Source organism: Pseudoliparis swirei, chromosome 5 (genome assembly GCF_029220125.1).
Source record: "Pseudoliparis swirei isolate HS2019 ecotype Mariana Trench chromosome 5, NWPU_hadal_v1, whole genome shotgun sequence".
In the NCBI taxonomy this organism is placed as follows: Eukaryota; Metazoa; Chordata; class Actinopteri; order Perciformes; family Liparidae; genus Pseudoliparis; species Pseudoliparis swirei.
In genome coordinates, this window is record NC_079392.1 from 5970753 (window position 1) to 5983984 (window position 13232).

The window sequence follows — 13232 nt, forward strand, 5'->3', positions numbered from 1 at the left end:
CTCTATGCCAGAGATTAGTCATCGACATGGTGGTCGTATCGTCAGATCTGCAGCCGTATGTGTCGGACACTCGAGTGAAGGAAGAACTGCCAACCGATCCCCACCTAGTGGTGAGGCGGATCACAGTCGTAGTCTGCAGGACAGGTAAACCCGAGCATGTTGTGAGGGTGACCTGGGGAAGGTATGGCTGAGGTCTTCAACTCCCACCTCCGGGAGAATTTCTAGTGCATCCCAGGACGGGAGGCCGGCACATGGGATCTGAAAAGCCATGTTCAAAGCTTCCCTTGTGGAAGCGGCTGCTAGGAGTTGTGGGTCCGTAAGTCATCTGTCCAACCTAAGAGGGAGTCCTTTTCGGGCCTGGCTGGTCCAAGGGGCTCTGGAAGCAGCAGCCAAGGACTATGGAGAAGGACTTTCATTTGGCCTTCAGGAAGTCATGGCAACTCGTTAGATGATTCAGAAAGGGGAAAGTAGGGCTTAGCAGGGGAGGAGAACTTCAGACCCAGAACCGAGGATACTGTCAAGCAATGGAAAGATTACTTTGAGGAAGTCCTGAACCCAACTAACGCATCCTCATGAAGGTCATCTGCTGCTGTCAGTTGTCATTTCTAACTTCCCCATTCACCTCTGGTCCTGCTTCACATCCCATCAACACCCCAGGGGGGAATATTCCAGAACAAACCCCAGCTTTAATACACCGTGTCATAATGAGGTTTCATCGACGAGGACGCCACTATATTGCTTTTGTGCACCATGTGATAAATTCACTCTAAAATGAGAGACCTCCTAATTGGAATTAGCGTATTAGTACTCAACTAGAGTTAATTAGGTTGCACTTGGAACTGTTTTTTGCATTTGTTAATGTTATATGCTCTTAACAGAAAATGACCTCCGCTCACCTTTAATAGCACCGCTTCCAATTTGATCAGAGGCTGTTGATGAAATGTCCGTGTCTGCATTTTAGGAGCAACTCAGGGGAAATTAAGGAACAAAACATAGTCTTAAAAAAAAAGTTTTCTTTAATTATAAAAAATAAAACACCTGTAAATAATTAAAAGATTTCTTTGTTTTCTCTGAGCCGGGTTTGAAGTTTTTAGAAGTTGTGCGTCTGCCTGAGGCAATTTCTTAGTTTAATAATAGCAACAAAGGTATAGGTTTCAACTTCAGCTTCCTCTCAGAACATGCACCTGCGCTCCCCTCGGAAATCAAAAAAAAACTTGTGAAGTTTCCATTTATGAAAAAAAAGGAGTGAAACTTTTTTTTCATTTTCATTTTAAGGCTGCTTTTATTGCGCTCCCTCCCACGCAGCTGCTCATGAGAACAGAAAGGAGTGCTCAACGTCTCTTGTTCCTTTTCACATATATAAGAAAAAAAGCACATTTTATTTTTAAAGTCTTAACAGGCCCTATGCTTCTCTCTCTCTCTCTCTCTGGCTCTCTCTCAGGTGCTCCCCCAGTCACTGTGAACATGGAGGTAGGTGCACCCAGTCGTGGAGCACCTTCCACTGCAACTGCTCCACCGGCGGCTACAGAGGAGCCACCTGCCACAGCCGTAAGCAACCGGCAACAGGCCATCTGCAGGTCTTTTGAAAGGCTTGATGCCTAAAATACAACCGTCAGAATGGAAGTTATTTAAAGTGTCGAAATGTGGTCACGTATACTTTTTTTAATGACCTCATCATCTGTCGTCATTATGCTTTACGGGCATGTTTTAAAGACGTACCGTCACCTATCGAGTTAATATGATGGACATCGATCTATTCAGCAGAACAATATTGTGTATTATAAGACCTGTTCATCATCATGGTGAATGTCCAATATTCACTCCATCTAATAATAATAGTCTATATATGTTATAACGTGTTGTCTGTGTGATTCTTACGTGCTAACATACAGAAGTGAAATACATTTGATTTCATGAGCTATTGTTGTGTTTTTTATAATACAATACAGTTGAACACATTTCACCACTTATTATAATTTTAAAGTTTTAAAGTTATTTTTTTTTAGATAACTGAAAAAGCAAAATACAATAGTGGAAACAGACTCATTTACTCTGCATTAAATCCTCGTGCAATATTTAACATTAAATGTTGGAGAAACTGTGAAAAAAGTCTTCGGTTCATACAGAACAGGATTAATACATTATTCCAGTCGTGTTCTCGTTGCTTCTTAGGTGCTCACAACAGTGAGACTGCATGTCCCCTAACACTTAATTTACTTTTATGTTTCAGAACTTGAATTAGCCGAGTTCAATCGGGAATAGACTGAACAGATCGTTGGTACTTTATTATACTGACAAAATAAAATGTTCATTTAATTTGAAAAGCTTGGCTTCCTGATGCTGCGTTCACAACAACAGCGTTGCCAATATTCGCAACGCTTTACTCGCGTAAGTTTACTCGCTTGACTATTCGTGGCTTTTCGCGTCATTCGCGTCATTCGCGCCTAAGAGGGGGCGTGGCTTATCTCCGTGGCTTTAAACCGTTGTCATATCCACCATCCATCACAGAATAAATATCCACTAGTTCTGCTTTATACTTGTTGTGGAAATCCCACAAATGTCGGAACATCTAACGCCCTCATGTTTGGGTTCATAACATTAATATCATATAATATATTTATTTATACATAACATCACCCGTAGGCTCACACAGCTGACTTTTACCCACGATGTCTGAATGACCTGTTTGTTCCAGCGCTACTAGAGCTGCAGCAGTTAGATTCACCAACGGCGGGGCATCTCAACACTGATTGGCTTTCGCAAATCGTCGTAGGGCGAATTTTTCGGCAAATGAGGCGAATTTTTCACGCCCTGCAATTCATGGCGAAAATTTTCGGCAATTTTTATATATATATATATATATATAGGCACAGTGCTGTAGCTTTCCTCAACTTAAACATGAACGACTATTTGTCTGTGCAAATCTAATATTATTAAAATAAATGTCTTTAATTCTGGGGAAATATCCTTGGGCTTCTTTATTGAAAGTTTCTTTGAGATAGTTTTTAAAAGTTAAAACACTTCCCACAACTTTTTATATTTGGTCTAGAAAGCAAAAATACTATACTATTTTTGTTCTTCTATTTTCGAACCAGTTCAAAATATTTCCTTCAGAACATTTGAACTCGAATGAAAGACTTCTTGTTCGGCTCCGAAAAAAAGAAGCTAAATCATTTAACTCACTCCCTGGCGATGTGGAAATGGAAACGAGAGAATATAGAAAGATGAACCCCCCCCCCCCCCCCAAAAAAAGGAGGAATGGAAGAAGTTATACATAGAGAACGATAAGGAGAGCGTGAGGATATAGGACCGTGTGGGAGTTCTGGAGCAGAAGAGCATGTCAGAAGAGCTCAAATGAATCCTCCGGCTCACAGTTCTTTCTACATAAATGGATTTCAACACGGAGACTGCCTACAATATTTATATGTGAGTCAAATTAGAAATGAAAGAGTCTTTGATTGAATCTTTTTACGCTCTGGTGGTATGATCAAATACAAACCCCCTACACACACACACACACACACACACAGGCACAAACACACACTGTGTTTGATTATTATATTTGGGTCAAAACCTTTTTTTAGAGCTATATCAGGGATCTGTTTGAAGTATTTGACATTTAAAAAAAGAAAAAAACACACCCTTATATACAATGTGGGGGTTTCCCCAGGCCATTAATTAACGTCTGATGTTTTTTTTATTGTAGCATATTATTTGTGTTGGTGTGTGTGTGTGTGTGTGTGTGTGTGTGTGTGCAAACCTTATGTAAGCAGAGAGAATTACAGAAATGTTTTTTTTCCTCTCACTTTTTTTAGTTACATAGTAACATATTTCTATTGTTAATCTTGTTGCCCTTTACCTCTCGAGCAGTTCACACCTAAAAGGCATTCACAAGATATCATAACACAGTTTTGATACAGAACACATAGTTTACCTCAGATTATATTTAATAATTTCCTCTTTTTTTTTTTTTTATTACCATTTATGATTATTTTCATACTGTTTTGTATGAAAATAAACTTAAAATATCAGGAAAGCAAAATGTTCTTTATTTTTTGGCAGATTTTGGTGAGAGGACAATTGGGTTTTTGTGTCTTGTCTTTCCTGTTTTATTTTGAAGTCCCCGTCTCTCATGTCCTCTGTTTCCCTGCACTTCCCGTCCCTGTGATTGTCTGCCCTGTCCCTGATTGTTTCCACCTGTGTCCAATCACCTGCACCTGTGTCCAATCACCTGCACCTTCCCTATGTATTCAAACCCGGTTTGCCCTTTGATGTTCGCCCTACCTCTTTTTGTGTGATTCCTCCGTTCTCTCCATATGGAATAAAGTTTATTTTTCATTTAAAGCCCCTCTCTTCACATACATTCTGATTTCACAACAGTAACACGTGTTGCTGATGTATGTACACTATAGACCGAGGTTTAATTACAGTGTGTGATGCCTTTGTACATTAAGAGGCCATTGGCTTTCTTGCTCAGTAGTTCATTCAGAGAGGAAATCAATACCTGAACACAATACAAATACAATCGTGCCCCATACATGATGAGCTGTGGTTGTTTTAGGTTCACCGTGACCACGTTAAATACAAGCGATTCAAGCATCTCAGGGCAAAAATATCCACAAATTAAATATCAAAATGTTTACTTTTGTATTGTTTGCAGTAACATTTGGTAGTTTTGCTTCTCTCTCTCTCTCTCGCTACAACGTTGTCATTGTTTTTGGTGATTGGTTAACATTAGATAGACATTTGGATATTGTCTATCTTGTTCTGCACAAGTTGAACGATGACTGAATCCATGGTTGCTAAAGTATTTCAGTGGAACAAGACGGCGTCACCATTTTGATGCGTACTAATCTCTCTTGATTTAGCCGCATATGAAGCGTATAGTGTTTGTTCAGGCCGAGCCCTGAAGTCCCACCCAGCTGTCGCCTCTCTTCCCTCATGTTATGCTGTCATCTTTCATCCACCCTTTCCTAGATGGCGCCATGCGCCGTGTATTGGTGCGCGATTCTTGCACCTTCCGCCAAAAAAAGTTCCTCGTTTGTTTGTGTTTTTAATATGAACATTCTTTGGCAATAAACATGTTTCTGATTCTGATTCTTTCTGAATAGCTTTGACTTCTTATTGATGACTCCTACCAGCTGACTCGTGTTTTATAAACTCATCCTTCACCATCACTCTGCTGGGTCCAACACTGATTGAGTTGCCACCGCAACTATTGTTATCTTTATGGGTATAGTTCTCCAAGCGGACTCCTTAGATTCTTTCAGAATTTTTCAAAAATGTGCAATAAATTATCCATTTTATTTTCCTCCAATTGTCTCTTGACTGAATTGCCATCAATGCAAATGGAAGTGTCATCTTGAAACTGGCTTTTGGGAGTTGACCGGGGGCAACGTCTCCTCACACATGTGATTGTGAGAAGACGTATTATTGTTGATACGCTTTTTATCTATTTTTATTTTTTTCACAGCGAAATATGAGAAGTCATGCGAGGCGTACAAACACAAAGGAAACGCATCGGGACATTATCACATAGACGTGGACGGCAGTGGGCCAATCAGACCCCAGCTCATCTACTGTAACATGACAGGTAACGCACGCATCTCCACTCGTGAACACACACAAAACATCAAGATGTGTATTAATGTATTCATTCATTTGTGTGTCCGTCCCAGAGGACATGGCGTGGATGGTGATCCAGCACAATAACACAGAACTGACGAGAGTGCGCTCGTCCCCTGAGAGGAACCAAGAGTCCGCCCACTTTGACTACAAGTCTGAAGAGGAGCAGCTGACGGCCATCATCAGCCAATCAGAGCACTGTGAGCAGGAACTGTCCTACCACTGCAGGAAGTCCCGCCTCCTCAACACACCAGGTAAGATGTATGCCCACGGATGTTTTATGTGTATCTTAAGTTATTGAAAAGGGATATTTTTGGGGGACTGTGAGATGTGTACGTGTTATTGACATTGTTTGTGTTGTTTTGTTGCATTTCTGTGACGTTGTGTGTTAAATGGAGGATGTCGGCATGATGGAGTGTTGTTGTTAAAATGAGAACGATGGGTACAAATGTCTTTGTAAAGCAAACATTTCTGTATGTGAGGGATCTGTATCTGGTGTGGTGTGAATTGCTGATTTTAGTTCATTTACAACCTAATTAAAACATCAATTACATTTGAAATATGCATTTTCTCTTCACTTGACTGCAGCAGTTAAAGGTTTATCTACAACATACTGAGATTTTTCTAGGAATTCTTCTATGTTTGTTTTTGTTATTCCTTTTTCCGGAGACATTGTCTTTCTTCTAGTGGGTTCAAAAGTGTTAGTTGGTTATATTGCCGAAAGACTATATAAATATTACATCATCCTTTACTCATAAAAAGGGAAAGTAGAAATTGAGTTTCAAACTGCACTGGAGAAAGATTCTCTTCTGTGAACCCTCAGGAAGTTTATCAGCAAAGCATCAGGATACTTCATAAACTTCATAAAGTTGATGCCCATTTTCTGTCCAAATTTTAGTGGACAAAAGTGCAGTGATGGGCTGCAAGGCTGTAGGAGAGACATGTGTGTGTGTGTGTGTGTGTAGTGGTTTGTGTCGAAATCCTCATGAATGGGTGTTGTGGTGTCAGCCAGATGGAAGATGACGATGAGGTTGAAAGGGATGGAAACTAACATGAAGACATTTCTATACCCCATTTGATCTGCTCATCAACAACATGTGTCTTTTTAAAGAAAAAACACTCATGAGTGACAATTATCTGTTAGAAACACTTTTCATCCACACAACAGCTACTGTTGGAGTCATTGTCCATTATCCTTAACCTCTGTGTTGAGTTATGTGAAGTTTATCTTTCATTTTTGTTCCAGATTGTTCGTTTCTGCCAACCACAGATGCATTGAATGATGATGTTTTACAGTACGTGTGTGTGTGTGTGTGTTGCAGAGGGTTCTCCGTTCGCCTGGTGGGTGGGAGGTCCGGGTCCGGGTGAGATCCAGGCGTATTGGGGCGGGGCTCTGCCAGGCAGCCGGCAGTGTGCCTGCGGTCTCCGTGACGACTGTCTGGACTCGAACCACTACTGCAACTGTGACGCCGACTACGACCAATGGTACGGTACCAAAGGGAGGGTCGGTCCGCACTCAGCTTCACACTGCACCTTATTTTCATGAAATACATTTGAGAAGTTGAGAATGTTCCGCGATTTGGGTCACGAAGGGGAGATGGTGGGTCGGACCATGAGAACCAGAGCTGTCAGCCGTTCTGTATGTAGGTCACTTTCCCCAATCCCGGAACCGATGGTGCAGCTCTCCCCGTTTCCTCTTATCGTCACCAATCTTCTTGCGACTGTCTTCAGAGCCCGAGGTTCTTCTCTCTATTATTATCTCACAGCTTTCATCCGCGCGACTCCTCGTGGACTTTATTCTGCCGTCCGTCTCTCGTGCTGCGTGACGCCCCGCAGTGCCAGATCTATTTTATTTTGACTAAATGTTCACGGCAGCAGAATCTGAAACGCAGAAATGAAGGGATGACAGTCTCTCTCTCTCTCTCTCTCTGAACCTGTTCAAGTGGTTACACATTTCACATCGCTTCTGTCTGTATGATTATCTACTTTTTATCGTTGACATCTTTGCAACCTCCTCTTCTTCTTCTTCTTTTTCATCATCTTCTTTCCACACCTTTCTTTCCTTCTTCCTTTTTTCAAATTGACCTCTTCTTCTTCTTTTTTTCCCCTCATCCTCCTTCTCTTCTTCTTTTTTCCCCTCGTTGATCTTATCTTCTTCTTCTTTTTCCTCATCCTCCTTTTCTTCTTCTTCTTTTTTTCCCTCATTGACCATATCTTCTTCTTCTTCTTCTTTTTCCTCATCCTCCTTTTCTTCTTCTTCTTTTTCCTCGTCCTCCTTTTCTTCATCCTCCTCATCTGACAGGGCTGATGACTCGGGTCTCCTGACCCAGAAGGAGAGCCTCCCCATCAGGTCTTTGGTGCTGGGTGACCTCCAGCGGGCGGGGTCGGAGGCTGCCTACAGGGTGGGACCGCTACGTTGTCATGGAGACAGTGAGTCCATTTCCGTTGACGCTCATTGAGTTTGACCAGATGTTGAGACTTCAGGTTTTTTTTCTGATATGTATTCCTATTTGCATATTTAAGATATTACACATACGTATTAATGTTTTGATGATATTAAAAATGAATTAATAGGTTTTATTCAACGATTCCATTCATCCTTCCGTAGAGCCGCATGGTGTGAAGCATCGGGCCACAGAAGCTTCTATAATGACAGGGTGGACTAAAGCTGGCCAATTAGTTTAATTCAATTGCGTGTGTAAAAAAGTGTGTGTGTTGTCGGGGCCGAGGAAGCCTTTTCCTGCACAACCTAGAGATGTGTTGACAATGTGACAAAGAAAAACTTATAACTATATTGTCCAATGATCCTAATTATGTCTTGACTAAAGTTATATTTTAACCTTTTTAACCACAGCTTATTTTTAGGCTTCTGCTCAGAAAAAAAACATACCCAAACTAAAAAAAGGGTTTATCTCCTCTACCACAAGGGCTATCTGAATAATGTTTGTGTTGGAGTAAAAGTAAACACTTGTGAGAATACTCCAGATGTGTAAATATCAGCCTTTATCTTACTGGTTAAGATGAAGTGAAGATGGCACACAGCACAAATTTAAAAAAGTGACAGGTTCGCCTGATAAAAAACACTTATTATTATAAATATCTCTTTGGAATGATGCAGCTGGAAGGTTTAAAGTAAAAATTCGGGGAAAAAAATTAAATTACAGTTTGAAACCTGTAGTTCTGTTCACACGGCTATTATGTTCTCTTCAGAGAGAAATTAATGAAAGAAATCTTTTTGACAGGATTCACGTCGTCTCGTTTGAGATGTTTTAAAGTTTCACTGATGCGAACACACTTATTAATTAGGGATAGTTTCTAACAAATGCTTCCACAATTGACACGTGCTAACTGATGGTAGAGTGTCACAGTTTGAAGCTCAGAGCTTCTGACCAAGCTGTCATGAAGTTGTTGAATTCTTTAGTGAATTGGACTCCAGGAATCCATGAATCCAATCTTCCAGCTGCCATTTCATTTCCTAATGGAAAATTGGTTAATCGTCCAATTACAGCAGCTAATTAGCAGACCGGCGACAAAAAAAATACGACTTACTTTGTACTCTTTAATAACAGCCTCCAGTGAAAAAGCTATATAATAAAACGAATCTCAGTGATTCATATTACCTTGTTTTAATTGCCTCCTAATTTTCAGCCTTCAGTTTAACGGGCAAATTAATGAATAAATGAGCACCAACGCAAGATAAATATACACAAATGAGATAGCGTCACACGAGTTATGACTTTGTTCTCGGCTAATTGTCTGAACAGTTGGTGCATTTGTTTACTCAACACAATATTCATAACACAGCCGTCATAATGACATTTATTTTTTAATTAGCTCTCTTCCAGACTGATGTGATAAAAGACAAAAAATAAGATTTTTTTATTTAAACAATTGTTTGAAGCATTTTGTTTGACACTTTCAGAGAACTTTTGGAACGCTGCGTTTTTTGACAAGGAGACGTCTTACCTTCACTTTCCCACCTTCCACGGAGAGCTGAATGCGGACATCGCGTTCCTGTTCAAGACAAAGTCGTCCTCCGGGGTCTTCTTGGAAAATCTAGGCATCAAGGACTTCATCCGGATCGAACTCGGCTGTGAGTGTAATCTAAAGCATGCTCTGCGTCATTAACAGTCTGGTTCTACATCACCTGGAGGCGTGGCCATTTGTCCTTAGAAATCCAATAAAACTATAAATCAAATTGCCACTGACGCACCGTGGGTTTCGGAGTTGACGCAGCCAAAAAATAAAGTAAAGCTTCTTTATTGACAATTTTCTAATATTGAACACACAGAAAAACAAAATTATGTTTGTCTATTTTTGTCCGACATAAAGTGAATAATACTGTCGTGGCCATTTGTCCAAATAACTCAAATATAACTATAAATCAAATTGCCACTGACGCAACATGTTTTTTTTTGAGTTGACGCAGCCAAAAGAAAGTAATGTCCAAAATGACATACGGAAATGTATGTCATTTTTCTTATAATTTATTTACTAAACAAACAAAAAGAACAAACAAAATGCTGACACTGCCTTTCTGTGCTGCTAAAAAAAACATCGACCACCCCGGTGCATGCTGGTCCTGTGCCTATACCCACACCTATATATAACCACAGGTACCCAGTGTTACCCAATCAGTGAACCTAAAACTAAATATATGTAACCCTTGTGTTGCCTTAGGGTCATTTTGACCCGAATCAATATTACACCCTCCCCCCGCCTTTGGGTCATTTTGACCCGATTCAATGTTTCACCCTCCTGTTACCTTTATATTTACTAACATATTTTACCCTTTGGGTTCAATTTGACGCCAACAATTAAAACCTCCAGAAAATTATTTGAATTAATATTGTTTTCCAAGTTTAAGTGTGAGGCACTTTATGTTTGTTTGTTGACTACCGAAAGAACACCGACATTAAACATTGAATGGGGTCAAATTAATCCTAAGGCGGGGGGAGGGTGTAATATTGATTCGGGTCAAAATGACCCTAAGGCAACACAAGGGTTAAACAACACTCATAATGTATTAAACTAAACTACAACTACAATAAGAAGAAACTCTAACATATCAAAATTCAACCTAAATAACAATGAATAATCAATATTACTTTACAAATGTCAAAATAAATAGCTCCAACACCTGGTACAGCGGGGGACTCACGCTGATGTTAACCTACTTTGTGAACGTGTGGCAGCCGTCAGTTTGATCCTTTGAAATGAAAAATAAAAACATATTTATCGATTAGATTGTTCATTTTGGGAAGATTGAAGATCAACTTCTCAGATGGATTTTACTGGATGGATCGACGTGACGTTGACTTTGACAAAAGAGAGCGCTGTTCATTTCCTGTTTTCTACTCACAGTGACAACGTAACACAAACCACAATGTTTCCCAAACGCGTAATAAAGTCAACAAAGTACATATCTTAACCAAGACCTAGAATTTATGTTCTTTATAGCGCAGTTATAAATGAGTCGGCGGCAGAGAAAAGGATACTTTTATCTTATCTTAATAAAAAAGAAGTCTGGTGCATGAAATCCAATGAACAATAATTTGATACATTTGATCTGTGGGAATTACACACACACACATACACACACAAAACACACATACACACACATGATAACCCTCCCCCTCGGGGAAACCCCGGCATTAGTAAGCACTTCTCTTATCTCACTGCAGCTCTATTACATTTATTTTGACAGCTGGTGTTCCTTATGACTCGGTATCAGTAGAACTGCTGTTGCAGTGATATGACTTGGAGCCGGGCCACAGAGAAGTCTCCAAATGAAATGGATTTTTCTAGAAAATGGTTCCAAGCTGTAGCTCCACCGTCGGTATCCTTCACGAGGAAGATGTTGTGCTCGTGCACAGATGTCGCCTCTCTGATAACTTGCGTGGAGAGGAGGCATCAAACAGACTCCATATGGCCTTCAGCTCACCTCTCTTTATTATAGGTGACGTTCTTAAACATTTGACACACAACATGGGTCAAAAATGACCCGACAGAGTTTTAATTGTAAATATCTTTCCAATAAATTTATTTCAGAATTCCAGGAATTCCTCAATTAACTTGTTTTTGATCATCACAAATTCTTATTTTTCATTTGTACTTTAAAATAAAAAAATGTGTATCACGACCCTTCTTAGACACAACATGGGTCCAAAATGTACCCGTATTCATTTCACATGTTATTTTTAATGCATTGGCTAAATTTGGCTTCGATAATTTTCAAATTATGAAAGAAAGTGACACCACTCCCTACTCCTACTCCACCCGCAAACTGTGTAGGAATAATTGACAGAATACGGTCTTCATACTACCGCCATAATTCCTCATTGGTTGAATGTTTTTTTTCCATTTTTGATCATATATGAATAAACAAAAACAAAAACATAACACATGTGACAACCCTCCCCTCTGCTGGCTGTCGTCCTGCTCTACGTTGGCTTCCTGGTGGGAGGAGCTAGAACATTCACCTGCTGATTGGAGCCTCCAAGAAGGCATTAAAGGCATCTCTCTCTCTCTCTCTCTCTCTCTCTCTCTCTCTCTCTCTCTCTCTCTCTCTCTCTACTAATGGAAGTTGTGGAGCTTTGATTAAACTGCTGTTGGATCACAGATCTGTGTGTGGCCTCCCTTTTGGTTGCCAGCCTTGAGCCAAGTGGTAACACACACTACAGCTGTAAGAGTTTCAACACCATTACACACACACACACACACACTACCATGATGAGTTGTTTAAAGTGTGTTATTCTCTGTGCCGAGGCTCCATAAGGGTCTCACTCAGCAGAGCACACAATTATCCCAAAGTGTGGCCGAATCTTTTTAAAGTGGCTCTGCCGGTGTGACTCACAACGCCGTCTTGTACCCTCCTCTCACAGCCGCCTCACAGGTCGTCTTCTCCCTCGACGTGGGCAACGGGCCGCTGGAGGTCCGGGTGGAGACGAGCGTCCAGCTGAACGACAACCGGTGGCACAGCGTGCGAGCCGAGCGCAACGTGAAGGAGGCGTCGCTGCGCGTGGACGAATTCCCCGCCGCCACGCAGGAGGCTCCTGCTGACGGACACAGTCATCTGCAGCTCAACAGCCAGTTATTCGTAGGTGAGAAATGAGTGTGTGTGTGTGTGTGTGTGTGTGTTATTCCCACAGATCTCTTATTTAACTGCTGTTCCTTGGATTTCATGCTCCAGACTTCTTCTTTCTATTTCCCACCAAACAAACTGAGATAAAAGCATCCCCTCCTCTGCAGCAGACTCATTTGTTCTTGCGCTATAAAGGACATTAATACGCATTAGGTGGAGAAAGTAATTCACGTTGTTTGAACATTAATCTCATTAGCATCTTTTCTTATCCGTGACAGCGACGATCGAAACCCTTGCACATTGCATCTGTATTTTATGAGTGGAGGAATCCAGGAGATTAGTCTTTTTTAAATGAAATTTTTTTTTTGTCTCGACAACAAGCGGGAAGCTCAACACATGTTGCTAATGTGGCAACACCATTGGTGCCGTAAAGGAGATGCTGAGTTAATTATTTCTAAACACTATCTTATAACAGTAATTACCTGAGAAATACAGTAAGTGTGTCCTGTAAAGCTGCACCTTG

The 13232-nt window shown here is 40.7% G+C and overlaps 1 protein-coding gene across 1 annotated transcript in view; it reads left to right on the forward strand.

Annotated features, from left to right (window-relative positions):
* The window catches only part of LOC130194140 (contactin-associated protein-like 4), an 87934-nt gene that overhangs the window by 51944 nt on the left and 22758 nt on the right, over positions 1-13232 (forward strand). The window contains exons 10-16 of the mRNA XM_056415033.1: positions 1442-1548; positions 5474-5593; positions 5679-5879; positions 6948-7110; positions 7928-8055; positions 9548-9718; positions 12510-12728. Of these exons, the coding sequence (XP_056271008.1) occupies positions 1442-1548; positions 5474-5593; positions 5679-5879; positions 6948-7110; positions 7928-8055; positions 9548-9718; positions 12510-12728 (1109 nt within the window). The remainder of the gene's footprint in view (positions 1-1441; positions 1549-5473; positions 5594-5678; positions 5880-6947; positions 7111-7927; positions 8056-9547; positions 9719-12509; positions 12729-13232) is intronic.